This window comes from Bos mutus, chromosome 21 (genome assembly GCF_027580195.1).
Source record: "Bos mutus isolate GX-2022 chromosome 21, NWIPB_WYAK_1.1, whole genome shotgun sequence".
NCBI classification, from domain to species: domain Eukaryota; kingdom Metazoa; phylum Chordata; class Mammalia; order Artiodactyla; family Bovidae; genus Bos; species Bos mutus.
Window position 1 is genome coordinate 59,229,272 of NC_091637.1, and position 20,396 is coordinate 59,249,667.

General features: G+C 50.3%; 1 protein-coding gene across 1 annotated transcript in view; it reads right to left on the reverse strand.

Moving 5' to 3' along the window:
• Positions 1–384: 384 nt before the first annotated feature.
• The window catches only part of SYNE3 (spectrin repeat containing nuclear envelope family member 3), a 65,613-nt gene continuing 45,601 nt past the window's right edge, over positions 385–20,396 (reverse strand). Inside the window, 1 exon segment of the mRNA XM_005894257.3 lies at positions 385–8,213. Coding sequence (XP_005894319.2) covers positions 8,013–8,213 — 201 coding nt within the window. The 3' untranslated portion in view covers positions 385–8,012.

The window sequence follows — 20,396 nt, forward strand, 5'->3', positions numbered from 1 at the left end:
GCTGGGAGCAGTGTTAGAAGAAACCTTCTGTTAGCTCCTTGTGCCTGGATCTGTTTGGGGCCATTTCTCTAGTCAGCGTGCATTTTGGAATTTCTAAAATTTGCTTGGACTGTCCCCATCCCTGACCCTGTGACCCAGGAGATCTGGGGAGATGCAGGCAGAGCTTTAGAAGATGCTTCCCAGCTGATGCGATGCTCACGCTGGACTGAGAGATGCTATTGCCTTGACCCCAACCCCTGCATAAACCGGGCCCTCGTTCTGCCCAGAAATCAGGGTTCATCCCTCAGTCAGCCTTGGCCACACGGCATCTTTCTCCTTATAACCTCTTCAGACACACCCCTTAATCTCAGAAAAAGAAACTTGCAAACCACACAACGCTTCATAGGCCAAAATAGAGATTTTTATTTCCAAACATAAGGCAGATACATTGTAGGAAACATAAAGCAACAGCCAAAATGTCGAGCCATCTTTGAGAACATGGCCATTTCCAGCTTGAACAACAGGAAGGGGACGGAAGCTTCACGCGACTTTAAAACAGAGCACAGAGGAGAATTTCCAAGGGCCCTGGAGTCCCTCCTGGTCCCCAGCAGGGAAGGCAGGGGAGGCTCTTGGCTGCTTTTGGACTTGATATGAACTGAGATAAGACACACATGTTCCAAGGCAGTCCCTGGGCTCCCCGCTCTGCTTGCCTTCCCAGAAAGCTTAATTTGTTACAAATGCGTGTTTCACCAGCACAAACAATACGACAGGAGTGAATATGGTCCCTGTGCCTACTGTTTACATAGTAGGACATTTTAAACAATGATAAAAAATTAGTTTGCTTTTGACGACAAAACCCACGGACACAGCATCCACACACACACACACACACCGGACTGTGCCCTCACCTGGCTCGCCCAACCTTAACCAGACCAGTCCAGCCACATGAATAGCTGGTCGGTACTCGGCTAGTGTCACCGGGTTTCAAGGGCAAGGATGGGCTGATTTTTGCCTCTGTGGATTTGACTGATGGTAGACAGACTGCAGGAAGGTGGCGATGCCTCCACGTGGAGTTCTGGGGAGGTGTGGGACCCTCTGGTTCCTGAGCCCTGACTTGGGAGAGGGGGACAAGAGAAACTAACAAATCTATCAAGCTCGTGTGTTTTGGGATGAGAGGGTTGGTCTTCTGGACTTGAAATGGGCGGGTGGGGGATAGTGATACCTCCAAAACTCGTACTAAAAACTTGCCATTTTTCCTGCTTCCGTCATCTTAGGTGCTCAACATATTCCACGATCAGCCACTGGTTTCTTCCTTTCTTCCTTTGGATCCCGGATACATTTTTTTTTTTTTTTAATTAGCCAGTCCATTGATTGGTTAAAAATAGATTGTATGCTCAAAAAAGAGGTTATTTCTAGCCCTACAATGACCATGTTAACCATGTATACACTCAAATCTTGCCTTAAACCTTTCCTGGAAGAAAACATGGAATGAATATACATAAGCAAATGAAAAGAATCAAAGCTGATCCTTCCTCAGAGGAGCCCTACAAAATCAAACATAATTGAAAAGTGAACACAGAGCTAGTCATTCCTCAACCACATACATTGAGATCATAAATGTTTTAAGAAATAGTGGCTGAGAGCAGAAAAATGGACAGAAGCCAGCATTCTCGAGCTGTTCGATGATGATCTCCTGTTGTTTTTTTTAGCCTCTTTGAACATCACGGGTTTCTAACAGACAGAGTAAGATAGAAATGGGCAAACTAGGACCCTGTGAATGGAGTCTTCCTCTCTGAGCAGGTTGCGTGCCAGCCCAGTAAAAAGCGAAGGCATGTTTCCAAACCAGCCTTAGGGAGCTTTTCAGAAGGCAGAGACCTCGGGGGTCAGCTGCCCTCCCCTTGTGTGGAGACCAGCCGGTGGCTCCCCTCAAGAGGCATAAAATGCTGGAATCAGGGGACACATCCTGGGTCCAGCGTGGTCACCCTGAGGGTCCCAGAGACCATGGGCTGATGGATCTGTCGTCCACAAGCTCAGGGCAGGAAACAGGGGCTGCGCCTCTGTGCTTCTGGGTGGAGAGGAGTGTGTAGAACACACCCATTCCCGCCTCCCACACACACGTGTACACACACACACCACGTTCACACAAAACTTCTCTGTCCATTTCTTCCTCACCCATGAAACTTCTAGAACATGCAAGGCCACTGTTTCTGCAGAGAAAACGCCTCTTTCTTCCCTCCAGTAGAAGGAATCAGAACAGGCCTACAGGCAGTGACAGCCCAAAGCCGACCCTGCCCTCCAGCTGCCCTGCAGAGGCGGTCTGTTTCTATTTTTGCAGGGGAGGGAAGCACCCTGCCTCCGTCTCCCAGCACATCACCCTGGTGTTGCCAGCTCCCTGGGGGACTGGGCATCGGAAAGAAGTCCTGCTCTGGGACATTACCCTCAACTAGCCGCTGTGAACATGCGCTCAGTCGTGTCCAACTCTTTGCGACCCCATGGACTGTAGCCCACCAGGCTCTTCCATCCATGGGAATTCCCAGGCAAGAATACTGGAGTGGGTCGCCACTGTCTTCTCAGGGGAGCTTCGCAACCCAGGGATTGAACCTGCATCTCCTGCATTGGCAGAGGGATTCATTACCGCTGAGCCATTTGGGAAGCCCTTCAACTAGCTAACCAGCTACCAAAGCAGCAGCAACCCAGGCCTGCCAAGGAAAGAAAAGCAGTTGAGGCTGAAGAGGAGATGCCTGGAGCCCATCATCCATGGTGCAAGTCCCAGCTCGACCACTTGCCCACTAGCTGGTTGCTTTTAGGGAGACTGCTAACCCTCTCTGTCCTCTGGTTTCATCACCTAAAAACAAGACTAGGACTTCATGCCATGGGCTTTTGGAAGAAGTCAGGGTCCGCTTGCAGGCCCTGTTTGTTTCTTCCCTCTCATTTCCATCAGAACAGGAAGAAGGGCTGCCTCCCTGAGCTCTGGTTGCCGAGCTCAGAAGTAAACTTTCCTGAAAGGAAGCCTGGGGCCTTTTGGGAAAACTGAGGTCCCTCTGTAGGATTCCTGGCCCCCGTCTGGACAAGGTGCTTGGGTACCAACCTGTAAGCAGCTGTCCCGTTACCATGACAACCAAAAGGCAGGCACTGAAGGATGCTGAATAGGCTGACTATTCTCAAAGGCTCTGGGTGCTCTGCCTGATCTGTTTTTAGATGGTGAGCTTTTGTCTTTTTAACTTCTTAAAAAAAATGATTTCCACTTTTTCTCACTTTGACAAACAGGAGGCCTTTCTCTTATAATTGAAACTAAGAAGTGATGGTCTAAGTCTTTTGAATCTGCCCCTCTGCTGGAGGTGCCGTGGGCTCCATCAGGCGGATGCGGGGAGCCACCTGGGCTGTGTGTCCTCCCAAGTTCTCTTTTGGGGGCTTAGCTGGAAAATGGGCGGGGGGAAGCCTGGAAAAGCTCAGAAAGCTTCTCTTTTCAGGATGTGTCCCCAGGAGTAACTCATGTTCCAGAAGAAATTGAAGGAACTATAAATTTCCTGGGCTGAATTCAAACACAAAAGTGTTAAAAAGCTTATCCCTGGGTCTACACAGACAGGATGGGGTGGGGGGTAGGGGACTGCCTTTGCACACACTCTGGTCAAGAAGGGCACTTGATTTATTTGCAAGAAAGTGGGTCTAGAAGTGTCCTGAGTACAGAGGGAAAAGCTATGATGCCTTCCAAAGGGGGAGGGACTCGAAGGACTCAGGGACCCCCATCACCTGGGGAGGCAGGTGGGGGGCAGTGTTGGTAAGGTCATTCTCACCCCTCAGTGATGAATGCCCCTGAGTTCTGCTGAGAGTGTGAAACCAAGACACAGAGGGTCAAGATGACTAGGCAGAGACACCTAAGTGATACCCCAATCCACTCAACCCCTCCTTCTTGCTAAGAGCTGCCCGTTTTGTTGGGGGGATGTATTTCCAGACTCCTTGCAAATGTCAAGGAACCATGTCACATGGTTCTGACCTATGAGATGTAACAGTAGTGTCTGGATGGGGCTTCTGGGAAAGCTCCTGAAAATTTTCTAGCCAGCTCATTCTCCTTCTTCCAATTGGAATCCAGATGAAAAATCTGGAGGTAGAGCAAGCATATTGGGCCATGAGGTAATCATAAGGGAAATAAAAGAGAGCCTCAGAAACCTTGTTTCTGACATCTCTGAACTGAGGAAATGATACCAACAGCTGCCCACCTCTTGACTTCTCACGATGAGGGATGAGCAATATCCCCTGATTTAAGTGCAAGTTGGTAGAAGAGGTTCTGACGTTTATGGCTGACTCTAGAGATTCTGCCTCAAGACAGAAGCCCACCATCATCTTCCCAGAATATCCAACATTGCAAATAGGGATGGGATGTTCCGGGGTTAATTTCCCCTTTTACCAGGGGCTACTGGGACATGGCAGGTGACTTACCAAAGGTCACAATCTCTTAACACCAGAGCTCCAGCTCCACCTTGCTCAGCACTGAGCAGGGTCACTCTGTCACTCAGTGGGTGCAGAGATCTATCCTCACCTCTTGAACGAATTCTCTGAATTCACTGGGTGAGGAGGAGCTGTCAGGACCTCAGTTTTCTCATCTGTAAAATGGGCAAAAAGTTGGACCAAGACAGTCTATACCAACACTGGCAATCTAGCATTCCCTACTCTATCTGCTTTTCTGAAAAGTCCTGTGTGATAATTCAGCCCATCACCTGCTTTCTGGGGTTAGTTTGTCTCCCCTAGGGGCTGGACGAAAGGGAAGTGATTGGGGACACCCTAATTTTAAAATTAAAAAGGAGGCCAGAATTGAGAGTTTTCTGAGGGCACTAGGATTGGGTACAAGGATGTCAAACGGGTTTTTCTCACATGACAAATGTGAGTGATTGGCAGCAGCTGCCTGGACTGGTTTTGAGAAGGACTGTGAAGACCTCTGAGGTCCTTGGGGAGGGGAAGGGCTTGCTGGTCGATTATTGATGTCTGCCGTGGATGCAGTCATGGGGGCAGATGCCCATGTGTTTCATGCTGAACCTGCACCCATCGCTCACAGCCACATGCCCTCTCCTCTGTTGCTGACCCAGACAGGTGACAATCCTATTGGAGTGAGAGGAACAGGCGGAGCCCCAACCCTGGTAGCTGAGTTCCCACGAGAGAAGAAATTAGGGCGCAGTCCTGACTGGGCCAGGGATGTGAGAGGCTTGCTGGAGATCACTGTGCTGCCCCAGTGGGACACACAGATAACAGACCCTTAAAGGAAGCCACGGATTCACAGAGCAGGCAGGGACCCCTCCCCGCCCCACCCGCACCGCCCAGATAAGGCCAACCTGGGGCAGGGAGCCCGGCATCAGGTGATCGAGAGACAGCTCAGGAGGGCAGCGGCAGCTTTGATCAGGCTCCCCTGTGTTTCTGTCTTCCTTCCCCTCCCCTTCCCTCCCCCACTTCTTCTTCATCTTCCTCGTCTCTCTCTCCCCCCCTCTCTCTCCATCATTTTGTCTCTCTCTCTCTCTCTCCCTCTTTCTCTCTTTCTCCCTTCCTCTCTCCCTGTCTCTGTCTCTCACACACATTGCACATGTGCACACACACACAACACACAGACACACACCACTGGACTGGGCAGTGAACTTGACACGTCTTACCACCTCTCATCCTCCAGGGGACAGACAAAAATACATGCATGAAGGTCCCACCGTGACACCTTCTCAAAAGGCACGTGAAAGCTCTTTGAGGTTGGTCCTCAGGAAGCTAGAACATCATAAAATTCATAATTATCTGCACCTACTTTTAAACAAAAGAGATAACACTTGAGAAGCACCAGTACACAATGGTTATGTCATATCACAACTGTCTTTATATGAAAGTAATGAAAATATCAATTCTCCTTTTTTTGTAAAAAAAAAGTTATGCAAACAAGCTCTATGGTATCAAAGTTTAAAAAATATATGTTCATTTCCTCCCACCAGCCCACACATTACAGATTCTCCCTCCCTGATACGTAGGACACGTGACCCAACTGAATTCATGTCACTCAAGCCTGTTTGAAGTTACAGATTTGGTGGGGCACGACAGTGAGCCGGGTACCACCCAGAGGCAACAGTGACCAGGATCCGCTCTGGCCTTAGCCGCCGCCGCTGTGTGGCTCTGGGTAAGTTACTTCCCCTCTCTGGGTCTCCGCCTGCATGGAGATGTTCAAAGGCCCCGCCACAGTCAACCCAGTCAGGATTTGGGCTCAGTCGCCTGGGCCGGAGGTCTTGGTTCACGCAGCCCCAGATTTTCCAGGAAAGCCGCCACCCATGGAGAATGGCCTTGTGGCTTGGTCTCTGAATATCTGGAGGAAAGCTCACTTTATACATCAGCCTGGAGGTCTCCTCTCTGCGACCCTGCTTTCCTGCCCTGTGAGTGTCCAGCTCTTCCCAGTTCTGTGAGGCTCAGAGGGCAGTGTGGGGGAGGGGGGCACAGTGCTGGGGGCCTGGACCCTCCGGAGTCTTCAGCTTCCCCTCTGTTTAAAGGCCTTTCTGCGTCTGTGACACTGGTTTCAAAGGCCTGAAGAATCCCCTCTTGGTCTCCTATGCATAGCCGAACAGACAAAATCAATCGGTAAAGAATGGTCACTAAGCATTTTTTAAAAAGGAAACTTTAGTGTTGATTTGGGGAAAATAGGATCCAGTGATGAAACACAGGAACCATTCCAGAACTCCCTGGGGAGGAAGGGATGTATTGGGTTGACCCAAAAGTTCGTTTGGTTTTTCCATAAGATGTTACAGACAACCCAAATGAACTTTTTGGCCAATGCAATATTTCCAGCCTCAAGGCCCAGGTGGCTCATGGGCCCGACTGCCAAGCGCTTGCAGAGAGGGCTTGGTTTGGGGCATCTGGACCCTGGGTCCCTTGTGGGCACCTGTGTGGGACATTCATGGCCCAGAGGACCCAGCTCTCTCCAAAGTCCCTTCTGGAAGGAGGAGAGAGCCCTCCAGACTGGCTGAGCTCTGCGGATGACCCCTCCTCTCTGTCTTGGACCCCCGATCTCTGGTCCCTGGTGGGTCAGATGCTTCCCTCTGTCCCTTCAGCCGGAGCCGCAGATGATGAAAAACTCAGCCTCGGCGCGATGGAGGTAACACATCTTTCCGGCACTGTCAGACACTTGGGTGCTACAGACATTGTACTTATCCTTCCACGTGGGAATCTTGACAATAAGCTCCTTCTCCTTCATTTTATTCCCAAGCAGAGCAGAGAACATGGGCAGCATGACCTAACCGTTCCCTGAAGACTCAGACCACGGACCTTTCTCACTGGTCTGGGCTATTCAGGCTCCCCGAGGTCCCCCTTCTGCTGTGCTTTGCTTAGTTCCGGGCGTGCTCCTTGGAGTTCTTCTTTCCTCCATTAATTTCACTCTCACTTGCCATGTTTCACTGCTGCTCCTGGGCCAGCCCCGAATCAGCCCTTTCTCTGCTTCTCACCCACAGCGTCTAGTCTGCAGTCACTCTGAAGCCTAGAGGAGCACGGCTGTCCTGACTGTACCTAGACCAAGAGTCAGTGGGCTCTGAGCGAGGGCCAACGCCATTCTTCCGTGTCGACGGCTCAGAGTCCTCTTCACGAACATCTGGATGTTGGGCTTGGTTTCTGGATAGGAGATGGCCATACAAGCGACACGTTCTTGTCCCTGCTTTCCAGGGCTGACTGCAGACCAAGGCCAAAATGCTACAAGATCCCATGGGACAAAAACACTGTTGGGAATTTTCCCAATGACAAATAGAGGGCATATGTGAAATGATACATACTGAGCATTTACATACAGAGCATATAAAAGAAATGGCTATGCATTATCCCCTCAGTCACACGCAGTACACATTTAGTATAAATAGAGTGAGACAACACTGTATAAAAAGGTAATTTTGTTCTGAGAACATCGATATAGTATTTACATGGATGCAGCCCAGAGGGCTCTGGCCTGCCTCTGTTTCCAGGTCCCCCAGGCTGGGGCAGCTGGAAGTTTGGAGAAGAGCATCCCCCGAATGCCCCCGGTGGGGGGAAGGGGGCTAGGTGGGTGGGGGCCCGTCGTAGCGGAGCATGAGCGTGAGGGAGCGGGCGAAGTTGTTGGCCAGGAAGCAGCTGCGGTTCTCTTCCCCGACCGGGAGCAGGAAGAGCAGCAGCAGGAAGAGCAGCAGCAGCAGCTGCAGGGGGAGCGCCACGCAGCATACCTTCCGGCAGAGCGAGCTGAGTCCTCGCCAGCGCGTGGCCTGCAAAATCAGAGCGGAAGACGTGAGCGGGCTCGGGGCTCCGCACGGGAGGCGAGGGGCGGGGAGGGCCCCCGGGCGACATGAGGAGCCACACTGGCTCCGGGCTGACTCTCCAGCTGCACCCGGCCTCAGTTTTCCCATCTGTGAAGTGGGGCTAATGTCCGTTCTCCCAGAAACAAAGATCTCCAGTTTTCTCAAACCACTCAAGGCAAGAGAGGAACAGGATAAAACAGTTACAGGCTTTGTCCGTTGTCACATTAATCTTTGCCTGGTTTATAAGAATCCTGGGTGTGAATCTAAAGAAGGTCATTCAACCTCACTAAACTTCAGATTTCTCCTCTATAAATAGGAGGAATAATGGTACCTACCTGACAGAGTTGTAGTGAGGATTCAATGAAGCCGAGCCTGGCACATAGTAGGGACTCAAAGCTGCTGCCGTGATTATTATGCATCATTACTATCGTCACCATCTTTGGTGTATGTGTTTGGCCAGTGGGGTGAAGCTACCATCTGCAGGGTTATGACTAAAGACCTCTGTGTCAGAATCCCTCCCAGGCAAGACCATACAGCAGCCCTGCAGGGCCCCAGTTGGCCTCGGATAGCCAGTGCCCCTCTGGGCTCACCATGTGCCCCAATGCAGAGCCCCCCTGTTCCCAGGAAAAACGGGTTGCTGGTGAAAGGAGGCTGTCCCCTCATCTGTTACACAAGACACATTCAAGGGGGGAAAAGTCAGCTCTTAACACAAAAGTTCGAAAAAATAGCAATAAAAAAACACAAAAATTATTGCCACTATCTAGGTCACAGTCACCACCATCCCCACCATAATCACCATGATGATCACCATCATCACCATGACCACCACCAGCACCGTCGCTGCCACCCATCACTGTGTTCTCCATCATCACTTTCTTCATCTTCTCTTCCTCTCCCTCTTCCTTCTTCTTTTCCTCCCTCTCCTTGCTCCTCATCACCATCTTCATCATCAACACCCTGACATGTCCAAATACCTAATGAGCTTCTTTGTGGCAACATCCGTGAAAGCAGCCAAAGAATATTTCCCAAGTTCTCAAGGGACTGGCTGAGTTGCAGCTTCATGGGCATGCAGGGCCAACAGCTGTCCACTCAATAAAGTGGAGGCCCCACCGTCAAGGGACAGCATGGTACAGGGCAGAGGCCCAGCTCTCAGGAACTTGGCCATCTAGGCTCCAGTGCACACTGTCCCACAATAGCTATGTGCCTTTGGGCAAGTCAGTAACTTCTCTGAGCCTCAGCTTCCTTCTCTGCAAAATGGGGATCAAACACCTACCTCTATTTTCCAGGTTTTGGCGAGGATGCAAAGTATAATTATACAGCAATTAAAAAGTATATATGCTGTTATGGCTAGTACTATTATTATAGAATATATCTACTAGCTCCGTGAGGAACCAAAGAGTCATTTTCCAGGGTACCAAGTCAAGTGATGATGATGATGGTACCGATGATGGTCACGAGGAGGAGGATGATGATGGTGACGACAGTGACGGTGAGGGTGCTGATGGTACGTGTGTTGATATCGGTGATGGTGATGATGCTGATGAGAAGGGTGCTGATGATAGTGATGGGGATACTGGTGAGGATGACGGCAGTGATGGTGGTGGTGGTGGGCATGGTGGTAACAGGAAACACGCAGGTGTTCCTGGGATGGTCTGACCTGAGCACTTCTGTTTCTCTCCCTCATGCCTGAATGATCTCACCCACTCTCCTGTCCCAGCTATCTCCTCCAGGTTAATCACACTTGACCCTATGCCTCCAGCTTCGAGTGTTCTCACTCACCAAAGATCCCAGGCACTGATTTTGTAAAAAACAGACTTCCTATAACCCACACAACGGAGAAGCAGTCCTGGCTGGGTTTATCTCAGCAGTGACTTCAGGAGTGTGTGTGTATGTGTGTGTGTATTGCTGCTGCTAAGTCACTTCAGTCGTGTCTGACTCTGTGTGACCCCATAGACGGCAGCCACCAGGCTCCCCCATCCCTGGGATTCTCCAGGCAAGAACACTGGAGTGGTTGCCATTTCCTTCTCCAATGCAGGAAGGTGAAAAGTGAAAGTGAAGTCGCTCAGTCGTGTCCGACTCTTCGAAACCCCATGGACTGCAGCCTACCAGGCTCCTCCATCCATGGGATTTTCCAGGCAAGAGTACTGGAGTGGGGTGCCATTTAAGTCATTTAAATAGCTGAATGATGTCCACAGAAGAGACAGACTTTCCCATAGCTTCCAGGCAGGGTCAGACCTGGCTGCCAAGTGCTCTTGACCCCCACTAAGGGGCTCACCTACTGATGCCTCAGTCTATGAGTGCTCTAACTTGACTGCTGACATTTCATGCTGACTTTGCCCGACTCCAAATCTCTGACCCACCCAAGAGAGCGAAAGAGGGTGAGACATAGGTACACCCTAACCTAGGTTCACACTACAATTGAAAACCTGTAATTAATGGTCTCCCCAGTGGAGGTGGACTTCCCAGATGGCACTAGTGGTAAAGAACCCGCCTGCCAATGCAGGAGATGTAAGAGACATGGGTTCAATCCTGGGTCGGGAAGATCCCCTGGAGAAAGAAATGGCAACCCAATCCAGTATTCTTGCCTGGAGAATCCCATGGACAGAGGAGCCTGGCGGGCTACAGTCCACGGGGTCACAAAGAGTCAGAGACGACTGAAGTGACTTAGCAGTCAGTGAAGATCTGTGTCTAAGGGTCCTGTTTCTGTTTGCTTCTCCATTCTCAGAGCTACTACCTTGCTTATGTAAGTGAGGAGCTGTGCCTTGGCCACAATCCTCTGGGGCAAATGTCTTTGAAGGTCCAAAGTTCTCTTGCATTTATAAGTGTTGACAAAGAGTGGTCTTTTTCAACGACTCCTGCTGCCTGTCATGTGTCTATTCACTTAGATTTCACATCTTCACTTTAAGGGACCTGGATTCTAAAATCCCCTTTAAAAGAGAAGACACATTTTAATACTATTGTCACATACTTAGAAAATACATATGTGAATGCACACACACAGACACACACATAAATAGGCATGAACTACTGTCTAAGAAGCCAACAAAGAAATTGACAGTCTCAGCTCTTTGCAGATCTGGGAGCTTCTCTGTGCCTGAGTTTCCCCATAGAAAGTACTACGTGTATTCTGTGCAGTTACAACCATCCACAGAGACAAGGGGGCGAAACTTCCCTGGAGGTCCAGTGGTTAGACTCTACCTTCTAATGCAGCAGGATGTGGCTCAGTCGCTGGTCAGGAAACTAGGATTTCACACACAACCAAACCCATGTGCTACAACAACTGAGCCCACGTGCTCTGGAGCCCACGTGCCACAACTAAAGAGAAGCCCACGTGCGCCAACAAAGGATCCTGCAGGCTGCACCTAAGACCCGATGCAGCCAAAAGTAAATAAAGGAAATCAACCCTGAATATTCACTGGAAAGACTGATGCTGAAGCTCCAATACTTTGGCCGCCTGATGCAACGAGCCAACTCATTGGAAAAGACCCTGGTGCTGGGAAAGATTGAAAGCGGGAGGAAAAAGATTGAAGACAGAGCATGAGATGGTTGGATGACATCACTGATTCAATGGATGTGAGTTTGAGCAAATTCTAGGAGATGGTGAAGGACAGGGAAGCCTGGCATGCTGTAATCCAGGGGGTCACAAAGAGATGGACACGACTGAGCAGCTGAACCACAACAAAACTAAGAGAGAAGGGGCTTCCTCAGGACGTTCCCCACCGCTTAGGGTGTGGAAGTAGGTAGAGGGTCGACAGCATGTGGTGGTGGGGAGGGAACAGGTCATATTACAGAGGGTGATTAAATGCTTGAGTCCTTCAATATCTCCCATGAACCTGGGGCTCTAGAGTTTTGAGGAATCCTGGCAGGAAGAATTTATCACAGTAAGGGTGATTGAATCTTCTGCCATTGAAGAAAAAGGATGTGGGGGAAAGAAATGATTTGGAGTCCTGGGTTCTAACCCTGGCCCTGTCACTTCCTAGCTGTGTGACCTAGGACAAGTCACTCAGCCTCTCTGAGCCTCAGAGCCTTCTTCTACTGAGGCAAAGGGAGCCTGACACCTGCCTACCAGAATCACAAGGATAAATGAGGCAGCAGAGGCTACACTCACATGCATAGCTGGTGCTCGGCAAACACTCATTCCTTTCCTCCTCCAAGTGATGGGCCCCAGGGAAGACGGGTGGCTTCTACAAGCCCCCTAAGCTTCCCCTGCACCCAGGTTCCAAGGACCAGATCCTCGGCCCCATCAGAGAGAAAAACACTGCTCTCCCTAAATACCCTTCTTGGTCCCTTAAAGGCCCTCACATTCTTTGACCAAAGGGCCTTTGCAAAGCTTATACTTTCCGCTGGAAGACCCATTTCCTTTCTTTCTCCAATGCATCTAGTTCACTCCTACTGTTTATTCTAATCTCAATTTGTGAGTCACTTCCTCAGAGGGAACTTCCCTGCCTCTAAACCAAAAAAAGCCCCTTTACATATTCTCATGGATCAACACCTTTCCTTTGGGTTACTGATTTCAAAGTCTGTGTTCCCCTTCAATCCTTGGAGGCAGGGTCTACACTAGTTTGATTCATTGCTGTATCTGCAGTAATGTTCAGTAAACATCTGCTCAGTTAATGAAATAAAAGGCTCTTTCCCTTCCTGGGCGTCTGACTGTCTGCTCCTCCCTTAGTGCCATGATGTGACCAGGCACACACTCACTGACCTGTCTGTGAACTGTCCACACCATGCCGATGGCTCCCCAGAACATTCGGACTCCACACGTTAATGAACAACACCACGCGTGCTCCAGCCCCACATTCAGCTCACCTCCACGCTCGCGGGTTTCCTGAGCTGCTGCCCAGCTCTGGAGGTACCTGTGCCCATTTCTCAGAGGAAGAAACTGAGTCCACGGGAAATAAGCAGCCCAAGGTCACAGGGACAGGCTCAAATCGTCAGCGTGGCTCCTTCTCCCACCCTACATGGCACTTCTCATAAGAAACAGCAGCAAGGACTTCCCTGGTGGCCCAGTGGTTAGGCGCCTACCTGCCAATGCAGGGAACACAGGTTTGATCCCTGATCCAGGAAGATCCAACGTGCTGTGGGGTAGCTAACCCCGTGCCCCACGACCACTGAGCCCGCACTCTAGAGCCTGTGCTCCACAAGAGAAGCCCCTGCAGTGAGAAGGCCGTGCACCACAACGAACAGTAGCCCCCGCCTGCCGCAACTAGAGAAAACCCACGCAAAGCAATGCAGATCCAGCAAAGACAGAAATGCACGAATGAATGAACTCTTCAAACAGCAGCAACAATGACCAAAGGCCCCCTGGGCCTCCGCTGAAGCTGGTTTCACCCTGACCTGGGGCCCTGAGTGTGAAAGTCACGTGGCATCACCACTTGGGCTTTCAGGGTCTTTTCCGGGAGCTGATTGGGCCTCATTCTCCAGCTCAAAGATGCCTCCAGACCAGTGCCAAGGGCTCAAGGTGATGGGCAGGGGTCAGCTTTTCTCTGGCAATTCAAGATGGGCCCCACCAGTGGCCATCACTAACTCTCACTTAGCGATGAGCTCAGTCCCTCAAGGTCCCTCTCACTGATGCAGAGCCTCAAACTGGCTGGCTTCCCTCCCTGGGTTTCCTCTAGAACCCAGAAAGGGCATCTCCCTGATGCTCCAGGGAGTCTGAGGGCATCACAGATCCCAGGCTGGGCTCCACCTACACACTTTGAATATCTTCTTCACTATGTTCTCAGTGCCAAAGCACTGAGTTAGAGCCCAAACTCACTTCCCAGGAGTGCTCAGAGGCTGCAGAGAGCTCCCACCCAGGGACAGAATGGTAGTGGCTGGGTGGGGCTGAGTTAATATTGTATCCTCCCCGGGGCAGCTCTGCATGTGATGGTCAGGCCACAGAACTGTGTTATTCCAGCCCCCTGGCTTGGTTTTGGGGAGGCCCAGAAAGTACAGTGACATAGAATCTGCCTGCCAGTGCAGGAGATGCAGAAGATTTGGGTGGGTCAGTACGATCCCCTGGAGGTGGAAACAGCAACCCACTCTAGTATTCCTACCTAGGAAAATCCCATGGACATCGACAAAGAAGCTTGGCAGGCTATAATCTATGGGGTTGCAAAGGGTCGGACATGACAAAGCAACTGAGTTTGCACGCATGGCTTGGTTTTTGACCAGATGGCAGTGAGGCCATCTGAGCTGGCCTTTTGGGGCAGTTTGGTTAATCGATGAGAAGAACCTCTGGGTGAAACAATTGGAGCGAGGGGTGCTCTTGTCATTACTCAAGTGAAAATGGAGCCCCATTCAGCAGGAGATATATGGACACAAGGCTCCCTTCCCTGCTTTTCCTTCCCTCATCTTTCCTCATCTGACATCCATGCACATCCAGGCTCTTCTGCGTCTAGGACAGAACTAAGGTCAGTGACAGTCCAGGGTGATCCAGAGGCATCCAGCTTGGAAGACTGTGTGGTCAGGATGCTTTGCTTATATGGAGACCGGGGTTTGTCTGGACGCAGGGAACACAGTGAGGTCAGCTTCAGACACGCTGAGTCTGAGCAGTCTCTCAAGTTGATGCCCTTCGGGTTTGGGCCTTGGGACTGAAGCTGGAAGGAGGGACCTGGACAAGAAATGGATCAGAGAGTGTGAGAGGCCTAGAGTCGGGGACCAGAGCTGGCAGGAAGGAACCGTCAGGGAGTGAGTCATGGGAGGGAAAGAGGCCCGGGGAAGCTGGAGAACGCGACCGTGTGAGAAAGAGGTGTTGTATTTCCAGGGTCGCGGAGCAGTTAGGACTCTTTAATTACAAAAGAAATGGTGAGAAATCCCTGCAGCTACCACCTTAGTCACGTGATCCAAGTCAGCATCTGCAGTCCTGAGGTGGGTGTATCGAAATCGCACTCTCCCAATAAGATACACTAAGAACACAGCATCGCTTCTACAACACTCTTTCCAGAAATTCACAACAAGGAAACACCCCAGAAACCCCAAACCTGAGGGACATTCTATAAAATATCTGGCCTGTACTCGAGAAGGTCAAGGTCAAGGAAAACCGAGGACTGGTCTCGGGAGAGGAAACTAAAGAAGTGCGATGACTGAATGTAATGTGTGATCTCAGACCGGATCCTGGACTCAGGGGAAAGGGCTGTGAAAGACTGAATGGTACATCCCCACAGAGGGATGTTATTCAGTGGAAAAAGGAAAGGAACTATTAGCCGCAAAAAGACACGGAGGAAACTCAAGTGCATATTGCTGAATGAAAGAAGTAACAAGGTCAGTGGTTGCTAGGGGCTCTGGGGAAGGGCAGAGGCGTAAAGAGGAAATTCTGGGGAGAAGCCTAAGGCGGTGACACTCGTCTGCAATGTCACTACGCACTTGTCAAAACCCATAGGATACACAACCCAAACAGTGCACCCTAATGTCAACTAGGAACTCCAGTTAATAATGATGATTTTTTCTTTAATTTTTTAATTTATTTGGCTGCACCAGATCTTAGCTGCACCATGGGGAACCTAGTTCCCTGACCAGGGACCAAACCTCTGCACTGGGAGTGCAGAGTCTTAGCCACTGGACCTCAAGGGAAGTCCCAATAATGATGATTTTTAAAACATCATAACAGGGACTTCCCTGGTGGTCCAGTGGTTAAGAATCCACCTTCCAGTGCAGGGGATTTGGGTTCAATCCCTGGTCAGGAAACTAAGATCCCACATGCCAGGGGGCAACCACTAAGCCTGTGCACCCCAACTACTGAGCTTGAGCACCTCAACTAGAGGGAAGCCTGTGCACTGCAACTGACACCCAACAAAGACATAAACAAATTGTTGTTGTTCAGTCACTGTGTTGTGTCCGACTCTTTGTGACCCCAGGGACTGCAGCACACCAGGCTTCCCTGTCCTTCACTATCTCCCAGAGTTTGCCCAAACTCGTATCCATTGAGTCGGTGATGCCATCCAACCATCTCATGCTCTGTCATCCCCTTCTCCTCCAGCCCACCTTCCATCTTTCCCAGCATCAGGGTCTTTTCTAATGAGTCAGCTCTTCGCATGAGGTGGCCAAAGTATTGGAGCTTCAGCTTCAGCATCAGTCCTCCCAACGAATATTCAGGGTTGACTTCCTTTAGGATTGACTGGTTTGATCTCCTTGCTGTCCAAGGGCTCTCAAGAGTCTTCTCCAGCATAAATAAATATATTTTTTAAAAAACAACAATACTGTAGCTATTGTGAGAGAAAGTTATTGCCTAACATGGAAAAACCCTAGTGGTTGCTTTCCTGGATTCGGTATTACAATATTCCATCTGCTCTACCGGGCTCATTGTGAGGAGCACTATTATTTTATATACCACTAAGTGGAGAATCCCAGGGATGGGGCAGCCTGGTGGGCTGCCGGCTATGGGGTCACACAGAGTCGGACACAACTGAAGCGACTTAGCAGCAGCAGCAGAAGCAAGAAAGAAAAAACCCACCGGTGAAGATGGAGCATCTGATTGGAGACCCCACACAAGGCGGGGGCACCGCAGGGTTGCACCTTCAGGGCCAGGGAAACCGAGGGCTAATCTCCCCCACACTGAAACAGGAAACAAGGAAATCCTAGGTCTTATCCTGGCACCCGGAGAGGGCGAGAAACAAAACTCTGCCCTGAGAACTTGAACCGGAGGCCAGAGCTCCCAGAGCTGGGTCGTCGGCACAGTCGGTGTGGTCCAAAGGAAAACAAAACAAAACACAGCCCGTGGGACGTCCCTGGTGGTCCAGTGGTTAAGACGCCCCGCTGCCGTTGCAGGGGGCGGGGATGCCATCTCTGGTTGGGGAACTGAGATTCCACATGCTGCACGGCGCAGCCAAAAAAAACCTCCAAAATCCAACCCTCACGCAGAGATTTTAATTTAAAGAAAGCTTAGGTGGAGAGTGTTCTGGGTGGCAGAGGAAGGCAAATTCCAGTCCTTACTGGACCATAATAGGAAAGGCTTCCCTGGTGGCTCAGATGGAAAAGAACCCACTTGCAATGCGGAAGACCCAGTTCAATCCCTAGGTCAGGAAGGTCCCTTGACCCACTCCAGTACTCTTGCCTGGAGAATGCCATGGACAGAGGAGCCTGGCGGGCTACAGTCCACGGGGTCACAAAGACTCGGACACGACTGAGCGACTAACAGTGGCAACTCCAAAGATGTGAAAACGTGGGAAAACCATGAGTCTTAAAATCTGTGAAATACGGGCAAGTGGAGAAAATGTCGCTGTCCGGTCTCTCCCATCTGGACCCACCTCCCAGAGTCCACAGAACGGCATGCTTAGTGGCATCTGCCCTCCACGCCTGCACATGGGCCTGCTTAGTTCACCCCGGTAAACGCAAACACTGGCGCATCCGCTCCTCAACTCGAAGGCTCCCTCAGGTAGGACCGCTCCCCTGCACCAAGGCAGGAATTCAGTTGACTCACAGCCCAGTCACAACTCAAAAAGCAATTGACCTTTCATGTGTCTGAAAGCTGCAGGCAGACATATCCGGTGGCACGAAGCTGGCAAGTGCGTAGGCAGCTGCAAGTTTAATAAATCTTAATTATTCTGTTTATATAAACAAGCAGGCTGAAGCCACTGACGTAGCTGGAGCTTTCAGTGGCTTGGGGTGTGGAGAGAAAAAAAAAGTGTGGAGGGCCGACGGCTCATAAATAATTAGCTTTGGAGCAGGTTTTTTTTTCCCCCTTCCCTTTGGACTAAAAATAATATATGAAATGTTTTTAAGTTGGCAAGATTACAAGACCAGAAGACAGTGTCTAGTTTCTACCTGTCAGACCTGCGTGCATCTGTGCACACCTGCACATGTGTGCATACCCTCACACACGCGTATGCACACCCCACCCAGCAAACAACGTGAGAACCGCACCAAGGGGAGGATTCCACCCCCACCCCCATCTATCTCCACTCCCAGAAGGGGCATTAGCCGTCTTCCGTCTGAAAGAGAAGCAGAACATTGTCTGCTAGCATCCAGGTCCTCATGTACGAAGCAATTCAGAAACTTCTGGTTTATAAGAACTTAGTTCTGAGGACCCGCATTTCATTCATTGGAAGACCATGGTTAAGAGCCTTGCGAAGGGGAACACACACTAATGGTGGATCCCGGATGCAAATCGAGAACATAAAGCAACGGTTCTCCAAGTCTGGCCCCTGCAGGGGCAGCAGCAGCATCACCTGGGACCTTGCTGGAAACGCAGATCCTCGGGGCACCCCAGACCTGATGCATCAGAAACTCTGGGGGTGGAACCCAGAAATCTGTGCTTAAACAAGCTGTGATATAAAGGGGCCCCAGATGGCCTCTGAATATTGGCCTCTGGGGTTGCTTGCTTCTTCACAGGGAGCTGAGACCCAAGAGCTCAAAAGCCAGCCAGCACCAAACTCAAAACTTTCACACATCCGTTTGATTTTAAATGTAGCCAAATAAGCACATTTGGGGGCCATTTAGAGCCTGCCTGCTTTGCATATCCCACAAAATGGAGTCCAACATCTGCCAGCTATCAGATCAGATCAGATCAGTCGCTCAGTCGTGTCCGACTCTTTGCGACCCCATGAATCGCAGCATGCCAGGCCTCCCTGTCCATCACTAACTCCTGGATTTCACTCAGACTCACGTCCATTGAGTCAGTGATGCCATCCAGCCATCTCATCCTCTGTTGTCCCCTTCTCCTCCTGCCCCCAATCCCTCCCAGCATCAGAGTCTTTTCCAATGAGTCAACTCTTCGCATGAGGTGGCCAAAGTACTGGACTTTCAGCTTTAGCGTCATTCCTTCCAAAGAAATCCCAGGGCTGATCTTCTTCAGAATGGACTGGTTGGCTCTCCTTGCAATCCAAGGGACTCTCAAGAGTCTTCTCCAACACCACACTTCAAAAGCATCAATTCTTCGGCGCTCAGCCTTCTTCACAGTCCAACTCTCACATCCATACATGACCACAGGAAAAATCATAGCCTTGACTAGACAAACCTTTGTTGGCAAAGTAATGTCTCTGCTTTTGAATATGCAATCTAGGTTGGTCATAACTTCCCTTCCAAGGAGTAAGCGTCTTTTAATTTCATGGCTGCAGTCACCATTTGTAGTGATTTTGGAGCCCAGAAAAATAAAGTCTGACACTGTTTCCACTGTTTCCCCATCTATTTCCCATGAAGTGGTGGGACCGGATGCCATGATCTTCGTTTTCTGAATGTTGAGCTTTAAGCCAACTTTTTCACTCTCCTCTTTCACTTTCATCAAGAGGCTTTTGAGTTCCTCTTCACTTTCTGCCATAAGGGTGGTGTCATCTGCATATCTGAGGTTATTGATATTTCTCCCGGCAATCTTGATTCCAGCTTGTGTTTCTTCCAGCCCAGCATTTCTCATGATGTACTCTGCATATAAGTTAAATAAGCAGGGTGACAATATACAGCCTTGACGAACTCCTTTTCCTATTTGGAACCAATCTGTTGTTCCATGTCCAGTTCTAACTGTTGCTTCCTGACGATAGATAAGATCAACCCTGCATCTGCGGCTTCCCTGGTGGTCCAGGGATAAAAGAACCCGCCTGCCAGTGCAGGATACACAGGTTCGATTCCTGATTGGGGAAGATCCCACGTGCCGCTGGGCAACTAAGCCCAGGCACCACCACTACTGAGCCTGTGCTCTAGAGCCCACGAGCCACAACTACTGAAGCCTGTGTGCCCTAGAGTCTGTACTTTGCAACAAGAAAAGCCCCTGCGATGAGAAGCCTGCACACAGCAACCAGAGAGTAGTCTGCACAGTAATGAAGACCTAGCACAGCCAAAAATAAATAAATAAAATTATTTGAAAAAAAAAAACAAACACACCTGTAGCTGTAAAGACCACAAGCCACTGCTGTACTCGGACATTCCCTGGCCAGAAACGTGCTATTGTGCTGGGCAACACCAGCTGTGGGGAGAGCCCTTCTCCCATTCCCCTCTCCACCCCGCCCATCCCGCTGGCATGCACAGCCTACCCTGGCAGGCCTTTCTCTGGTAATCTACCCCAGGTACTTGCATCAGTGCTTGGTACAAAGTCAGAGCTCAGCAAACATCTGTGAAGTGAGTCAGTGACCGAGGAGACAGCCAATGAACACAGAGCTGTGAACACTCCATATGAACCTGGTGACAGGCTGCCAGGGACAGGAGCCTGCCCTGGAGGACTGGTGTCAGCCAGCCAAGCAAGCC